Below are 18,159 nucleotides of genomic sequence, written 5' to 3' on the forward strand. Positions count from 1 at the left end.
TAACCATGGAAGTCTACAAATACTATGGTTGATCACTTTAATAAAACCGTGGTTCACGCATACGTAAAATGCAACCTTTTTATTCTAACAGTGTATGATTTATTACTAACATAACAGAATAGAGCATGATCAATATGAACTTTTAAAATTTAAATAAAACGGGATACCGGCAGCCATATCACCCTGGAGCCCAAGACCGGTTTCCCACTGAAGCTAAGCAGGGCTGAGCCTGGTCAGTACCTGGATGGGAGACCTCCTGAGGAAACTAGGTTGCTGCTGAAAGAGGTGCTAGTGAGGCCAGCAGGGGGTGCTCACCCTGTGGTCTGTGTGGGTCCTAGTGCCCCAGTGTAGTGATGGGGACACTATACTGTCAACATGCACCGTCCTTCGGATGAGACGTTAAACCGAGGTCCTGACTCTCTGTGGTCAGTAAAAATCCCAGGATGTCTTTCGTAAAGAGTAGAGGTGTGACCTCAGCATCCTGGCTAAATTTGCCCATTGGCCTCTGACCATCATGGCCTCCTAACAATCCCCATATCTGCTGATTGGCTTCATCACTCTGTCTCCTCTCCACCTGTAGCTGGTGTGTGGTGGGCGTTCTGGCGCACTATGGCTGCCGTCGTATCATCCAGGTGGATGCTGCACACTGGTGGTGGATGAGGAGATACCCCCTGACTATGTAAGCGCTTTAAGTGCCTAGAAAAGTGCTATATAAATGTAAGGAATTACCCAGACAGCAAGCAGTTTCGGCACACATCTGGCCCGCATATATTATTAAATGTAATTGCACAAACTATAGGCTACAATTTCAGTTTATTTATTGTGAAATAACTGAAACACATGTTTTTATGGGTGTCCTCTGATAAGGATTGTTCAGCACAGAATTCTGCACGCTTATACAAACCGTACTCAGGTTAAACCTGGCCGACAGCCTGAAACTAGATTTCCTCACACCCATCTTATCAGTAAATCCTTCTTTTTGGTAATGTAAAGTCGTGGTACGCCTGTTAGGGCTGAACTATTTTGTTATTATAAATCACGTCTGCCTTCAGAGCAGAGACAAATTCTGACGTGTGTTGTTACAGCCGACATCTCACAGAATATGTGATGATTGTAAATGGATGGGGCAAAAAGGGAAGAAATATTCACGTCCACGTTGAGCTGAGACTCCAGCCAAGGATAACAGACTCATCAAACACACATGCTTGTAGACGACCATAAATCATGTGTGTGCTAAAATATGTGCAGTTACAACGCTGCCCATGAAACACTCAACTACTGTTACGTATCATGTTTGACTCACTTCACTGGCTTTAGCTGAGCTTTCCTCAGAGATCAGCAGGTGTAGATCAGAGTGGGACTGATTACTCTTAAAAACATCATATCAAGTTCAAAATGCAAAGCTAACTGTGTACTCACAATATCTACTGAAATTAAACAGCATAATCGGCTACTATGCTAACTAGCCAAACCATCACTATAGTTGTTAGCCACATCACATCCATACAGACAAAATGTTTATATATAGAGGAAAGAAAATACAGGGACCCACTTTATATTTGGTGTCTTTAACTACTGTCAAATTTGCTATAATATACGTATTGTGTACATGCTGTACGTTGTTACATTGTACTTTCCTTTAACCCTGCTGTATTATATTTGATACACACATTTCTAAGGCCTCTCAGTGATCAAATATTTGCTGATAAACCTGTCGTTCACAATCTACTTCATGCCTTCTGTCGTCTGATTGAGAGTTATACATTTTTAGGGCCTTTCAGTTTAATTGTACAAATGTCCACAATCTTCAGCTGGTGCTTCACGTGTCTTTTAGCTGTGAAATCAGTACAGATTTTTATCAAATAAACATAATAATTACTTTTATATTTGTGTTAATATGTCAGGATAAACATTAACTGGACTGAAGTAACTTAACTTGCTTGTTAAAAGGATCTCATTGATTTACATAAGTTCTCTACAACTATAAGGCTATATACATATCAGCATCTGCACCAAACTGCTGTTTTTTTCTGCAAAGAAATGCAAAAAAATGTTTTTGTTTTTTTGGATGAGCTCCAGATTTTCAATATACCATACTATATCAGCCATAAAATCCTGATGTATCAAATATGTCACACACACACACACACACACACACTAGACATACATAAAAACGTTTTAGGTCACAATTTACTTTAGGGACCGATTCTCACTGTTAACTAACTAATAACTCTGAATTTCACCTTGATAATCTCTGAATTGTCTCCTTATTAATAGTTAGTAAGACAGTTTTTAAGTTTATTTATGGATATGATTAAGGTATCTAGAATATGGTCACAATAAGGTATTGATATACCATTTATAAGTACTAATAAACAGCCAATCTGCTAGTAATATGCATGCTAATAAACAGCTAGTTAATAGCGCGAAAAGGTCCCCAAACTAAATTTTGTTTAAAGGTTTAATCAACTTTTCAATAATAAAAAAACACATTATGAGTGTCCCCAACTGACCATACCCCAACTGAAAAACAGAGCGAACCCTAGCCATATCACACCCTCCATAGCAGCAAATGCAAATCTGGCGAGCATTTTGCAGAGCAACATGTAGCTACTGTATGCAGACCAGAACTGCACTGTTGCAAATGCTTAATCTTATACAGCACGTGCTGAAGTACTTAAAGACTGAGGACTGAAAATGGTCAAACATTTATGGTGGAAGAAACCTTGACTAACATTGTAAGTGGACCCCCAGTCTAATAGACGTCTAAAAGAGAGATGTAGTAAATGAAACTGGGAACCCAGTAGGGGAATAGGAACAGGCTCGAGCAGGTGATTCATGAAAACAAAGTGATTTCTTCCTGGTTTGTGTGTTTTGGAGGCTGGAGGGGATGATAATCTTACCGGCTGCGGCTGCTCGGCGATACAGCAGTTGAAGCACAGCCAGAATTCACTCATGACTCGCAGACAGTCAGTCCTAAAGTGCCGCTTTGCCCGTGGGCCCTGAGGGGCTCTGGCGGCTCTGGACGGGGCACAAATCTCGCGTCTCAAAGGTCTGATCTGGGATGATGGAGGAGGTCTTCAGCCTGAGGATCCGGGGAACGGAGAGCAGGAAGAGAGCGACGGAGGAGATCCAGACGGGAAGCCTGAGTATGGCTCAGTTCACTCAGACCTGCAGGACACAAGAACAAACTGTACACATGACGACAAAGTACTTCAAATACAACCAAAATAGTGATATATCACGATTATCAAATCAAAGGTAAAGTATAGGCAACTGTTGCCAATTGTCCAGCCCTATATATATATATATATATATATATATATATACACTGTAAAAAATTTCTTGTTGTTTTTACAAAAACTTTTTGGCAGCTGTGGTTGCCAGAATAATTTTGTAAAAATACAGAAAACTGTAAACACATTTACGTCAAAAACTGTTAATTTTACAATATAAAGCTGTAATTTACAAACAAGAAAATGTGAATATAAACCAGTAAATTCAACAACACACAAAATTAAATCTGTTTTGTACCTTGAAAATACTGACAACCACCATAATAATAAAGATGGTACTGTATAAGAGAAAGCCACATGAAGTATCAAAGCTCATCACAAGTAGCTTCACCACAAGCAGAAGTATATATTAACATATAGAAGGTGCACATTTTTCGAAACACAAAACACCATCATGGTAACACACGTGATACTTAAATAATGCAAAAAACTTTCATTAAGCAACAGAAGATGTAACATAAAGCTCAAATGTACATAACTGATAACAAGAACTATTTAAAAACATGATTATTTAAACAAAATACTTTCAAACGTGGAGTGTCACGCAGGGAATTCTGGGAATATCAGTTTACAGTTTTAGACTGTAAATTATACATTGATTTGTTCTTTTTTTTTACTTCTAAAAGCTGTATAATTAACAGAATTTTACTGTAAATTTACATTAAATGCTTTGTTAGATATTTTACAGTTTTTCCCTGTATATAGTACGGGAACTTACTGTTAACCTATTATCAGTTTTTTTCCGTAGCGTTTTTACAAAATTTTACAGTTAAAATTACACTTATTTTTTACAGTGTATATATATATATATATATATATATATATATATATATAAACATTAGATACTGTTTGTCATCTGTATCTAAGAAGACAGTCAAAGGTATAATGTCTTAATATGACATGATGGGGTAAGAAACATTTGTCTGCTTGTTACTTGTGTTTGTAACTCATTATACACTGAACTATAATCAGGCATTGATTTTGATTGATTGTTGCTAGAGAAAAATTAATTAGCGTTGATATTTATGTGCCTGAAATTACACCAATAGGCACTTTTAGGCTAGAAGGTCGTTCTCTGTTGATGGATAATCTTCAAAATAGTAGTTTACAGACAGACTGGTCTCAGAAAAAGTGTTTGGATACTTAGATCATATAAGAACGTCAGAATGACAAATATCAAACCAAAAGCCATTTTTGCAATCACTCTCAATCGACGGAGGTGAAGATGATGTTCGTGGAGAACTGAAATAGAACAAGCACAGGTGCAATTTGTTTTGTCTTCATTTTCATCACTATATCTATTGTTTTGTCATTTTAAAGTCCAACAAACGTTTTTTCTATGCACCATGCAGGTGCACCACGTTCATACGCTTTCGAATCAACACTAAGTGCATTGATATTTTATTAAGGCAATAACACAGAAAGATTCTTAAGTGCCCAAAACTTGCTGAAGCCACTGTAAAGATTAAAAACGTTAAAAGGTTCAAGACCTTGCTAAATATTACCACACTTAAAACTGGACCACATACACACATTTTATTTATTTTTAATGTTTGGAATGGATGAGATATCTGTCGTCCTTCGTTTGGCCGAAAAAGTGTAGCCATGATATAAACCTGATTGAAAGTGGACATTGCCCTCTGAAAACTTTGAAACTAATAGCTTTAAAGCTTCTGGAAAATCAAGGAAAGATTGTCCCGTGAGACAGTAAGTGCTTTGTTCTTGATGAAGTATTAAAGCTGATGTTAACAGAGGTCTTAACAGGCAGCTCACTGTTCAACACCTGAAGAAATGAGGGCCATTTAGGGTCGCACACTCTCCTCTCTGTTGTGCTGGAGTCATTGGAGTCCAGAGTCCACGTCTGCGGTCATTAATCCGCCTCGCAGCACTCAGAAACACAGAAGCTCAACTCCATCACTAATCCATTCAAGAGCGAGAGCTCAACTACTAAGGCCAAGAGCAAGTGCAGGGAACACAAAATCTGATTTGTTCTTAACCTCGATCTAATGCTAAATATTCTAAAGCCTCAAATGTCAACTATACATCAGATTGGTAAAAATATGAATGGTATTATAATGTTATACTAAAACTGAAATAAAAACAATGGAAACACCCTTAAGATAACTTGTAGAAAGAAAAAAAAACTGATCTTAAGCATGCAGAACAACATAAGTGGACTCTGAACGATTAATTGCCGCTTAGAATGATACAACTTAACCAGTGAAGTTCTTAGCCATGCATATTACTAATCAAAAATTATATTTATATATTTATGGTAGGAAATTTACAAAACATATTCATGGAACTTGATCTATTCTCAATATCCTAATGATTTCTGGCATAAAAGAAAATCATACAAATGCACCCCAGGGTCACAAATGGTGCTTTATAGTGGAAAAAGTTTCTTTAGATTATTAAATTCTCTTTACACTAAGAAACGAATGTTTTTTTCAAGAACTGATTACAGAAAGGTTCTTTTAGGAACCAAAATTGGTCCTTCAGTGACATCACTGTGAAAATACTCTTTTGGAACCCATATTTTTAATATTAGACTGTTTTAGGGTAGTTTTACCACTAGCAAAACCAATAGTAAACCAACAGTCTCAAACAGTTAGGCACTCTGCTTTACAATGCTTTACTAATGTCTGACAGCCTTGTCCGTCTTACCGTTTTCATCGGTATGTCTGCCAGATGAATTATATGACAAAATGCTGGTAATGCATGCTTTATGCTGACTGACTGTAAATTTGCTATTCATATGATTGCAGGGAAGGTGGTGGACACATGCTGGTGCATCCTGTGCTCAGGACAGGACGCCTATGGAAATCTGTGCAGTGTCTTCCGCTGCTAAAATTATCAGTGCATTTCAATACGCTTTGATTCCTTTATTGATGTGAGAGTGTTCAGCTTCTCTCCACTCTCTATTCATCCTGGATTAATCAAATAAAGATCTAAAAGTTGACAGGATGTGAGATCACTTTAGACTGAACCATATCCGCCACATGCTGTTGATTGAACTAAAACTTATAAATTTTGGAAATGTGTCACAACACAAGTTCTGCTCCTGAGTGCAACATGATTTTGGTCTCCGAAATAGTTCAGAAGTAGTTGATTCAATTTTAAACATGAATATGTGCAACTAAAGTTAATTTAGTCATCTTTTTGGTCTAGATTACCTAGAATCAAACAGACAAGGGCTAAAAACAAACTCAAATTCTGCAGGAAAACACAGCTTGAGTTCAAACCAACTGTTCATAAATCGCTGTAAATGTGAACTGTGATTCTGAAGGAGGGTTCACATTATTACAGAGGGAAAAACATAAATACACAGCAAACACATCTCCAATTCCTCCTGTTAGAAAAAAGGGAGTTTTTTGAATGACAGGATGGGATGCACACAGAAAACACTCCAGTAGCGGTGAGCCCATTCAAAGAGACTGTCAGAGCAAGAAAGGCCTCTGTGTGAGGGGTCAGAGGAAGACCCTTCACAATACACTCAAGACCTGTTCCCAGGGTATATGACACACAATGACAGAAATCACAGATGGAAGAGATCTTGCACTACCATACTGCAGTAAATATAACCAATGATAATATTCTTTTACACCAGGTGTGAAGGCAGCTCTTTCAGTCAGATCTATATATTATAATTGCAATCTTCCGTTCAGAACTCAAGTGCTGTGAATGTAACACTAAGCTGTTTTTACACAGATGTTAGTCTGGTTATCCATCTTTTGGTGTGCAGCCATCAAGTTTAAAATAAAAGAGCAAATAAGATTCATTTGTTTTGTCTACTGCAGGATTTTCCAAATATAGGCATTACCACGTGCACTGTAAAAAAAAAAGTTTAAAATATAATAAAGATTTTATAAGAAAATTTGTAGTCTTTCTACTTCAAAACTTCATGTTTAATTCAATGTTACTTGCTGATTCTTTGTAATTTTTTGTTTAATTTACCTGCAATTTGAGTGAATTTTTTCAGTGCTGTTATTCATTAAACCGTTTTTACTGGATGAAATTCAAATTTTGTTATAATTTGTTCTTTAAATACTTTTTCAATACTTGTATCCAGCAAGAATGCATTCAAATGATCAAAATGACAGAAAACACATTTATGTTACAAAAGATTTCAATTTCAAATAAATGCTGTTTTTTTTTTTTACTGACAGATTCCATAACATTTCTGAGCAGCAAAACGTTTTCAGTAACAATACTTTACAATACAATACTGATTTCACTTCAGTTGTGATCAAAGACATGCAGCATTGGGGAGCCTAAGATACTTATTTAAAAAAATCTTTCCAATCTCAAACTTTATGAACACATTCTGCTCTGATTTTCCTTCCAGGCAATCTAACATTCTGATCATATGCACCTTCCTTTGTTTGCATTAATGCAAGTGAATGCATGTTTTAACTCAATTACATCAAACCCTCATTATCATCCTCATCACAATCAGCGATCCCTCATTAGACCGATTCTACTAAACCACACAACTGAGCTCCTGAACTGGCTCCAACCAAATACATAAATCACACACCAATGCAACAAATCCCAAAGAAATGACTGATTCCCAATCTTAAACAGAGTTTACTCACCATCCTCAGCGTGCTGCAGTGATGAAGAGAGAGGAGAGGAGCGGCCAGCTGCAGCCCCAGCGTTTATCCCAAGGCTGAGGAGCTGTGCTCCGCTCTCCAGGAGGCCTTTGTCCCTCACTCAGTTACGGATCAGCGGCCAAGTGGCATTCATTCACTGCATCACTGACTCCCCCCACCCTGTCCCGTCCCGGCCAGGGCGCATGCACGCTCCTGAGGTCTAAGCCCCGCCCCCTCCGTCTCACTGCTGTGGAGGCTTTTATGTAAGCACCATCCTCCCACTGAACCAGCGCGCTCCTACTGAATGCAGCTTACACAAGCAAAGCCGGGGTAGAGAAACACTCGCAATGTGCTGGCTTACAAGCAAACTAGTGAAACCCCAAACAATCCATAATCCTGTTCACTGTATCACATAAGAGCATTAGCACATGTGCGCCATTACATTTATGGATCTCACCAGAGCTGGAATATTGGCATTAGACATTAGATGGATCCATAACATGAGGAAATGCTACTCAGAGGATATATTAATGATTATTCTTTTCTTTTTCAGAAAGGGAAACCCTAGCTGCCCTTTTTCAAACTCCTTAACCAATGCACACAGGATGATTGTTTCACTTGTTGTTGTTGTTTTTATTCAGAAGACATTTATTTGAGTGCACACTACACAAAATCATTTTGGGGCTAAACGATTCGGGAAAAATTCGGGAGTTCACACATGGGTATATTTTTTACAAGAACCAACTTAAAAATCAAAGTTTAAAAGGCAGTGGATATCTTTCCACTTGAGTTTTCATAAGACACATTCCCACATTTTTTGACTCATTCAAAATAACTATAAAATATTAATATGATTTTATGTTTTCGATTTTTCGCAATTATTATTAATATACTGTATATATTGTATTGCATTAATACTATTGCAATTTTAAATAAACTATACAATTTAAAATTTAATACATTTGAGAATTAAAATGATTCCTTGAAATAATTCCAATTCAAGTTTGATTTTAGCAGGAAATTCCAGCCAAACGTTATTTGTAAGTGATTTACATCATGTCTGCGAACAAAGAAAATATATTCCTCAAAACGCCATGTTGATCAACACAGACATGCAGTGACAAATATGTTTCAAATATATTTGAGCACACTCCCTTGATTACACTCACATTTGTGAAGAACTTTCTCTTCTTGGACAGTTTGTGGACATAGGCCTTCTCAGTTAAGTATTTTATGTGTGCAGTGCTACCTCAGTAAGACAGTGTGTGTTCTGTTACACGGGAACAGTCAGGAAACTTTGTGGCAGGACACGGTTTGATTATACAGGCCCACAAAAACACGCTGGCCATCTGCACGCACTTCAGCCCTCTTTGCCCACGCTGCCAAATGCAGACTGAGCAGTCTCTTTTCTTAACTTTCACTCCATTCAGGGATCATTTCTTCTTATTTGGCAAAGGAAAAAGCTTTCACTCCCTGTTTTTACTCAATAAAAGAGACGGCTCCATTTTTATTGAGCTTTTTCTCTGGGACTTTGATTCAATCAATCCACCTGATGGTAAAACTGTCAAGAAAGCAGCACTCTTTTTATTTATTAACATTTTGCTCAGTACAGATGAATCTGGCTCTGGATTGGACACCCCTGCCCCAAACCATAGATTGTCCAAGGCATTTTAAAGGAATCTCTTCAGTCAGTGAAATTACCTCAACAGACATTGAAATTGAGTTTAAAGGGATAGTTCACCCAAAAATGAAAATGTGATCTTTATCTGCTTACCCCCAGGGCATCCAAGATGTAGGTGACTTTGTTTCTTCAGTAGAACACAAACTGAGATTTTTAAGTGAAGCCATTGTTGTCTGGCAGTTTTATAATGGCTTCGAATCACGGCTAAAACATACAATAAAACAAAAGACAAACAAACAAAAAAACACACACAAACAAAGCCAAATGAAACCCTGCGGCTTGTGATGATACATTGATGTGTAAAGACACAAAACGATCGGTCTGTGCAAGAAACTGAACAGCATTTATATCGTTTTTATCACTGATTCACGCAATGTTTGAACTGTTAGAACTCTCCTATCTCTCAAATTGACCATTGACACTCTATCAACAATCTCAGTTAGGAGCGTCAATGGTGCATTTGAGAAATAGATGGCGGTAATGTATGGAATTACATTTGGTTCAGTAAAAATGAAGTAACGCAAGCTTACTTCAAGCTGCCTTGAAGGACAAGAGCTCATCTGTACAGACTGAGATGATATTATTTACCTATTTAGTAATACAAATCATCGCGAGAGCTTTCCAATATGCGCGCCACTGACTGACGTCTGTACTTCCCGGTCAGAGAGCACTTGTCCATCAAAAGCTCATTATCCAATCAGAATAGATCACTGTTAACCCCGCCCCCACGAGAGGTTTGTGTCAAAACACCAAATGTAAAACTGCAAAGCAAAAGCGAAATCTGTGGCAATGCATTCAGAATCCACAATCAGCAAAAACTAATCTATGAAAAACGTTAACGAAGAATGAAGCATATTTGAAGAGCCTGTCAAAATTGTGCGACTGAGTTCATTTTTTCATTATGTTTTTCTTCTTTTTTAATCGCATATTTGTAATAGTTTCTGAAAAAGTTACGTTCAGTTTTATAAAGTTTCGTTCATTTTTATTGAAGCAAATGTAATTCCATAGTAATGCACTTATAAGTCTGTATTCCACCATAAAGCAAGAAGACGCCTCACACGCCTGCTACAGAGGACGCGCAAAGGACAGTTCGGAGAGTTCGGACATTGCGTGAATCAGTGGTAAAAAAACAATTATGTAAATACTGTTCAGTTTCTAGCACATAAGGATCATTTTCTCTCTTTACACATCAATATATCATCACTATGTGCAGGTTTTAATTTGGATTTGTTTGAGTATGTTTTTTTTGTTTTTTTTGGTTTCATTGTATGTTTTATCCATGATTCCCCATAACATACATTATAAGACTGACAGACTGCAACGGTTTGAGCTAAAAACCTTGATTTGTGTTCTAATAAAAAAAAAAGTCACCTACATCTTGGATGCCCTTCAGACCAGGAATGGGCAACTCCACATGATGAAGTAAATGGTAGTAGTCTATCGCTCCAGAAATTATTGAGTCCTGTTGAATTGGTTTGTTCAATAGACTCAGACCACTGCTTTGTTGCATTTATGTTGTTACACGTCTGGATGGATGAGCTGGGAACACATTAGGCCAAGCATCCAGTGATCCCTGAATACAGATGTGTTTAAACACATTCTCAGTCATGTGACGAGTTCATCCTTTTAGTCAGAGGACTCCATCAGTGGTCCTCAACTCTGTTCCTGGGCATCCACAGATCTGCACATTTTGTAAACCTCCCTTATGTACACATAATAACCCAGGACACAGGTATGACCCCATATTAAAGTTGCTGAAATATATACAAATGTTTCTCTCCACTAATGACATCATGCTTTTCCTCTGTATCCAGTAGACAAGTCCTTATTTTATGATTCAGATTCCCTAAAATTTGCCCCCATGACCTTGGTGGTAATATTTATAGTGCATATTCTATAGGTGAGGTGAAGATATTCCTTTAAAGCCTAGTTTTTATTATACTGGAGAGCTGAGGATGTTGTTTTAGACAGCTCAATGCAAGAATGTGACGTGAGATTTCAGATGCAGAATGCTACACCGCAGATTTGAGTTTAAAGGATGTGTTTGACCACAATTGTCACCAAGTCTGGTACGATATGTTTGCACGGCAGCACCACTGGTAGAGGGTTAATTTCCCCATTGCAAAGAAAGCGGTAACAAAGCCTGCCTTATACTACCATTACAGCCAGCTGGCCATTGTCTCATCTCTCCTTAAGGCAATGACCCAGATACTATTGACGATTGACCAGTTGCTTAATAAAGCATCCACTGTCTGCATAGGCCAAATTGCCATTTTTGACTTGGGAAGAAATATCTTACATTCTTTATAACCATTATACCCTCCAAGGCAATCAGGGAAGTAGCTTTTTTATTTGTAGGAAATATACCTAACAATGTCCTGAGAAAATATTTAGGACATCTGAATAAATAAATAAGACACTCTGATGAGTTAATTTCACAGTACAGCTTGTGAAAAAACCCCAGAATGAGCTTTATTTTACCACATCTTAGAGAAGCCCACCACGTGTCATGAGCTCACGGGACAAACATGCATCACATGCTTGAAAGTGAATCTTTCTTGTGCACAGCCACTGAAAACAGGATGCACACTGATTGACAATGACATGACAGATTCATCTACTAAGAGCCAAAGATGCTGAGCTGCCACTGGTCCTAGGGTATTATACTTGTTTGTGCTACTTATGTTAGCATCTCAAATCAGGCATTTAAAGAATGGCTTTTATGCAAAATCTTACAGAATTTGGCAACAAGCCAGCTTACAATCTTTGTGGCCCTACACTGTTGCTGAAAAAGTTAGATGCATTGACTCCAAATTAAATCAAAACTCGACTGATGACCCTACTATTAAAATTATAACTTATTTTGAATATTTTTGTTGACCTTACTGAGTTTAACTAAGTAATGACAACTTTTTAGCACATAAAGTTATTAAACTCAAAAAATTCAAGTAGCCACTACTAAAAATAGCCACTAATCGATGCATGTATTCAATAATGGTACTTTTTTTAATCTTATTTATATTGTGTTCAGTATAGAAAACTTTACTGATTACTCTGCTGGTTTATATGTGGATGTTAATTTAGGTGTGTTGTACAGTAATGTTATTTATGTATTTGTTTCATTTTTAGATTTATTTCGATTAAAACGTTTGAACACTACACAATGATTTGTAATTAAAAATATAAATTTATATAAAATTTTCTTAATTTGCAGAGCTTGTTTTTTGGAATGAGACGAGCAACTTATCAGAAGGTGATATTAATATGCGCAGATTTGAGTTTATAATGTTTTTGTAACCTTTTGGGACCAGGACTTTTAATGGAGAGACAAAAATCTCTTGGATTTCACTAAAAAAGTCTTTATTTCTGTTGATACAGCACTAAAAAATAAAGACCTTTTCCATGATATTCAAATTTTTTTTAGATGCACCTGTACTTTAACTGGAATTTGGCAATTGGTTTCCTCACTTTTTCTTTAGTAAAGTCAACTTATTACATTTTACAGTGACTGACTTATTCCTTTCTGCCCGACAGGACTGGACAAAAAAATTGTAAATGTAACCCTACAAACCTCAAATTTAAATAACTTTTTCAAATAAAAATAATAATAAAAAACTTGAAAAACTGAATTTTGAAAGCTACAAATATTCTCAATTCAGTTCTGAATGAAACACAACCCTGTTCTTATACTCAATATATTTTTCATGTTGCAAGATGAATATACCTACAGAACTATAAGTGCTGCTTGCCTTAGAAAAACAACCACTGAATATTTCACATTGTTAAATATAATTTACAGCAATTCAAACCCCGCGAGATGCTCTATAACTTAATGAACAAAAGTATGTTTGGTTCTTCTGCAAAGGTCAAAACTGAATTAAAGCTGCAATGCCACAAACACTCAGGGACAGGTGCCAAGATACAATGAAACAAGGAATTTCTGACCATCGCACAGACGAAAGGTCTTCAGCCTGGGAGGATCTCTTAAAGAGAAACATATGGAGGCTAGATTAGATTAGGACGTTCCTGAGCATCCTGCAGTGTTGACTACAAACACACAGCTTAACGGCCAGCTGTAACACACAGCGAAATGCAATGGTTTAAGCGGAAAATGCAATTTCACAGTCTTGGTATTAAAACAATCCTAGAATACTCTTGTTTTGTCCTGAATAACAATAGTGCGATCACTCACTCAGTGGTACATGACCAGATTTCTGTGCTTTGCACCAAATAAAGATGATTTGTTTTGTTCCTGGATCATATTGAAGAAGAACTAGATTGTGAAACAGTGCGATTTTCTTAAAAAAGCTTGCGATTCTATCAACCTACATTCTCAGATTTTCTAGAACACTAAAGGAGAAAATGTGACGAATCTTTAAGCATCTGACTTTTTTTTTCAAATGCAGGTCACATAAACAGATTTTTTTTTTTTACAAATGTTCTACTTGGGAAAAAAAATAAAATAATGGAAAACAGCCAACACATGAATTTTGCTTCATCGTGGAATGCGAGTAAATAAATGACAGAATTGTCATATTTGGGTGATTAACTCTGCTAACCAGGAAGTACAAACTGAGTGGCTTTCAGTCTAATTCACAGACTAAATAGCGAACTGGTCTTGGGTTCACTGGAGTTCCACCAGGATTTGTCTGCAGATTTAATTCAAGCTGTTGACATTGGTCAACTAAATCCTCCTCGTGCAATCAAGATCCAAATATGAATCTCAGATAACTGAACAGATCAGAAGAGAGCTAGGCAGTGTGATGAAGGAGGCAACAGCCCACTTACAAAACAATTATGAAGACTAGGTTTCAGTAAATAGTCAATAAGTCATAAGTGTTTCTGAAGAAAATTTGCTGAATTACAACCAGAATGTTTTTGTCTCCTCCATTCACAGCAAGGGTGTGTGTTAATTTTTTTTTGTATTCATAGCCAGAGAGTGTTTTTATTTATTTTATTTTATTTTTCGTATATTCTGTAGTGGTTGCAGGGCATTGATGTGTTGTCTCATGTCTAAGTCCAAGTTTGGGATCAATAAGATTAAACAAAATAAAAATGATAATACTTTTGTTAAGCAAGAAAGACATTTAATTGATCAAAAGTGACAATAAAAATATTTAAAATTGTCAAAAAAAAAATTGCACAATTTATATTCGCCAAATAATCATCAGGAAGTATGTCCTCAAAAATATAAGCAGTACAACAATATTCATATGTGTTTCTTGAGCAGCAAACCATAATATTAAAATGATTTCTAAAGATCATGTGACACTGAAGACTGTTGTAATGACACTGGAAATACAGCTTTGATCACAGGAATAAATTACATATTACAATATATTTAAGACAGCTGTATTAAATTAGAATAATATTTCACTATTACTGTTTTTACTTTATTTTTGATCAAATAAACACAGCCCTGATGAGCAGAAGAGACTTCTTACCGATCCCAAACATTTAAACGATATAGTTTCTTGAAGACTTAAGCAAAGCCAAGACAATGTAATTGTATTAAGTTCATTACTGTAATAAGTTAAAATGCTGATAAGGTCTATAGTGCTTTAATGTTTTATAGGGCACAATTTAGCAGTTTAGAGCTGGCAGACAGTCATCAATCTAGAGGACTGAAGAAATATTTTGGTGTAGTGACAAACCCATTTTCAGCCAGAATTAATATAAGTTGATGTGTATCACCGATAGAAAATCATGCCATATCACTTATCTTTAGTCCACTGGTGATCAAACCAAAGGCAACTGTGGCTTTAAATGAAATAGTCCATCTGATGTTGGATAATGAAGAAAAAAACTACCTTAGGCTACACCAGGCGTCCAGTTATCCTCTGGCTATACACTAAACATAATCTCAGTAACGTTTGATTATGAATTTAGGGCCAGATTTACTGATTAGCGTGAGAGTGCTGTAATCTCATAAAAACCCTGATGGGGATGGAAAAACCTGTGCTTGATCTACTGACATCGATCAAATTAAAAACTCTTATAAATGCACATGTAATAAGGTCAGCTGCAAAAATAACTGTCAACGCCTTTTCTTCACAAATGTTTCTTTAGTAAATCCTGACGGGAGTGTCTTAAAGTTTCTGGAAGTGAGGTGGGATGTAAACACAAAGTCTCACTGAGGTGTTTAGATGATGTGATGTGATGTGAGTATCTGATGACTGATCTTCTCACATGTCACGCCAAAGATGATATCTGCCTCCCCTGCTACACTGTGACCAAAGAGATGATTACAAAAAAAACATGGCGACTTTCCATTCTTATCTGCTAACCAGACAAAAAAGCACTTATAGAGACAATGAAAAGGCAATGCAAATGTATCCGGTGTCAAATATGCCTGAAGCTACTGTTATCAGATGTGTAGAAGATCAAGACAGACCAGAAGTCATGATTTATAAAAGCATTTTTTTTATTTATTTTGTATTTGTTCCAGAAAGCTTTAATTAAAACTTCTTATTTCAACAGAATGCAAGTGAACAATATTTATATTTTTTGACCTTAGCTTCATCTGCACTGATACAACTATCCTGTCTTTGGCTGCAATTTAAATTATATATATGACATTTTTTAATGGTTTTAGTTTTAGTTTAGCTAATGATAATCACCCTGCCCATAGTCATTTGTAATTGTAGCATTTCTCTGTTACAAGTCTGTAGTTTCAATGTTAAATCTGAGGTCCAAAAAAAATTGTTCTCAGTAAGATTTATAACATGGATTTAGAAAATAATCTATATATCGTTGGCTCTGGTAAAAAAAAAAAAAAAAAAAAAAAAAAAAAAAAGAACATGATATGTGTGGTTTAAAAAACAATGATTACAACACCTTTAAAGCAATAAGCCCACTCATGTGTGTTGTAGTGATTTGTCATGAGTAAAAGTAGTAATATGCAAAGCAGAGTACCTCTTATAAAATAAAAACTAAATGTAAATAAAAATAAAAAATCTTAATATTATATAGGCTAAGACACCAATGTTAAATGCATAGCTTAATTCGAGAATAGTAACAGTAATATTAATACTAATGCTTCCAAGTCATATATCAACTATTGTCTGTTTATTGTTGCAAAAACACTTTAGGCGCATTAATAGAAAATGTGCATTCACATTGTGCGCTTATTATTTACGAACCGGGTTCATCCAATCAGAACAAAGAACCGGAACTACTGTTTTATGAATTCTAATTCACATGGGCGTATGCGCTGCAATGAAAGACTTACACATTTGAACGACTGTAAGTGATTCGTTGATTTTGCATTGCTTATAAAGGCATGTCAAAACAGAATGAATATGAAGTACTTGCTAAAATGTTCAACAGTTTGCACTGCATTCCTGTAAGGCTCGTCTGTGACAGTAAAGATCACGATGTTCCCGGCTGTACAGCGGACTAATGCAGAAAACAGGTATCTGATAGGTGATTCACAAAACACGGAACTGTCTGCTTATAACCTTGTAATATGTCTAATATAGTGTATAAAAAAGCCCCAATCCATCAAAGATTATAAAAAATAAAAAAAAAGAAAGAAAGAAAACTGCAGTATTACCATTTATGAAACCTTTCAAAAGAAAATCCATTCAGGCTGCAGGGAAATTGGTTTCTTTACTTATTCAGGCTGATTAATAAAGCAGTTTTCTGGGATGTATCATGAAGTTGATAAATGTGGAGTGCTGTATAGATATTAATGATTTCTCTGGAGAGTGTCTTACCGCCTGATGCTGATGCTGATGCTGATGGTCGAGGCTCAGCTGATCAATGCGGGAAATGATGCACCTGCGCCGGACATCAGAGGAGACGGTCACAGCACACATCCAGCTCTCACGTGAGGGAAGCTTTGCACCTTCATCACTGATCTCCCTTTGTGTCTTTTCTGCTTGTAAATGACAGCAGCGTTGGAGAAGGAACCCGCTTGAATGAGACGGACACTCCCACTGTGCGCTTAGTGGACAGAAAACTAAGAAACAGCGCCGCCTATGAGTCAACACAGAGCAATACAACAGACTAACCAGCCCTTCTGTTTGGTATTTCCTTGTGTTTCCTGATGCCACAATTGTGTTGGAGTAAAATTAATAATAATGAATTCGATTGATCCCATTACTTCGCTAAACCATTAAAGAAATGGCTCACCTAAAAAAGAAGAGTTTCTGACAGTGTTGCCTACTCACCTTCAGGCCATCCATGATGTAGATGAGTTTGTTTCATCAGCGTTGCATCACTTGCTCACCAGTGAATGGGTGCCGTCAGGATGAGAGTCCAAACAGCTGATAAAAACATCACAATAATCCACAAGTAATCCACACCACTCCAGTCCATCAGTTCACATCTGGAGATGTTGTTTAAGGCATCTTAACTTTTAATCTGCTACTTCTGGTCAAAATATGACTCCATAATCCATTATTTAAACTTCCTCCAATGAAAAAGTCTATCTCCTGTTGTCTTCTCACATCAAAAATCACCAATGCATTTGATTGTTTAGAGCTGTTTTGGCGTGTAAGCAGTGCTTGGTCTGTGCAGATTTATCTCCTGACTCAGATGAGCCAACCTTTTTTTTTTTTTTTTTACTAGAGAAAGTAATATT

General features: G+C 36.6%; 1 protein-coding gene across 3 annotated transcripts in view; it reads right to left on the reverse strand.

Moving 5' to 3' along the window:
- LOC128021444 (CDC42 small effector protein 2-like) overlaps positions 1-17,847 on the reverse strand; it is a 31,484-nt gene extending 13,637 nt beyond the window's left edge. The window contains exons 1-3 of one of the 3 annotated variants that reach the window (XM_052608606.1): positions 17,747-17,847; positions 17,291-17,535; positions 2,904-3,171 (exon numbers count right to left, since the gene is read on the reverse strand). In XM_052608606.1, coding sequence (XP_052464566.1) covers positions 2,904-2,957 — 54 coding nt within the window. In that variant the 5' untranslated portion in view covers positions 2,958-3,171; positions 17,291-17,535; positions 17,747-17,847. Of the gene's footprint in view, positions 1-2,903; positions 3,172-7,894; positions 8,044-17,290; positions 17,536-17,746 lie in introns of those variants that run through there. The other 2 variants (XM_052608605.1, XM_052608607.1) reach the window with 2 other exon arrangements.
- Between the last annotated feature and the right edge of the window lie 312 nt (positions 17,848-18,159).

Source organism: Carassius gibelio, chromosome A10, assembly GCF_023724105.1.
Source record: "Carassius gibelio isolate Cgi1373 ecotype wild population from Czech Republic chromosome A10, carGib1.2-hapl.c, whole genome shotgun sequence".
Classification (NCBI taxonomy): domain Eukaryota; kingdom Metazoa; phylum Chordata; class Actinopteri; order Cypriniformes; family Cyprinidae; genus Carassius; species Carassius gibelio.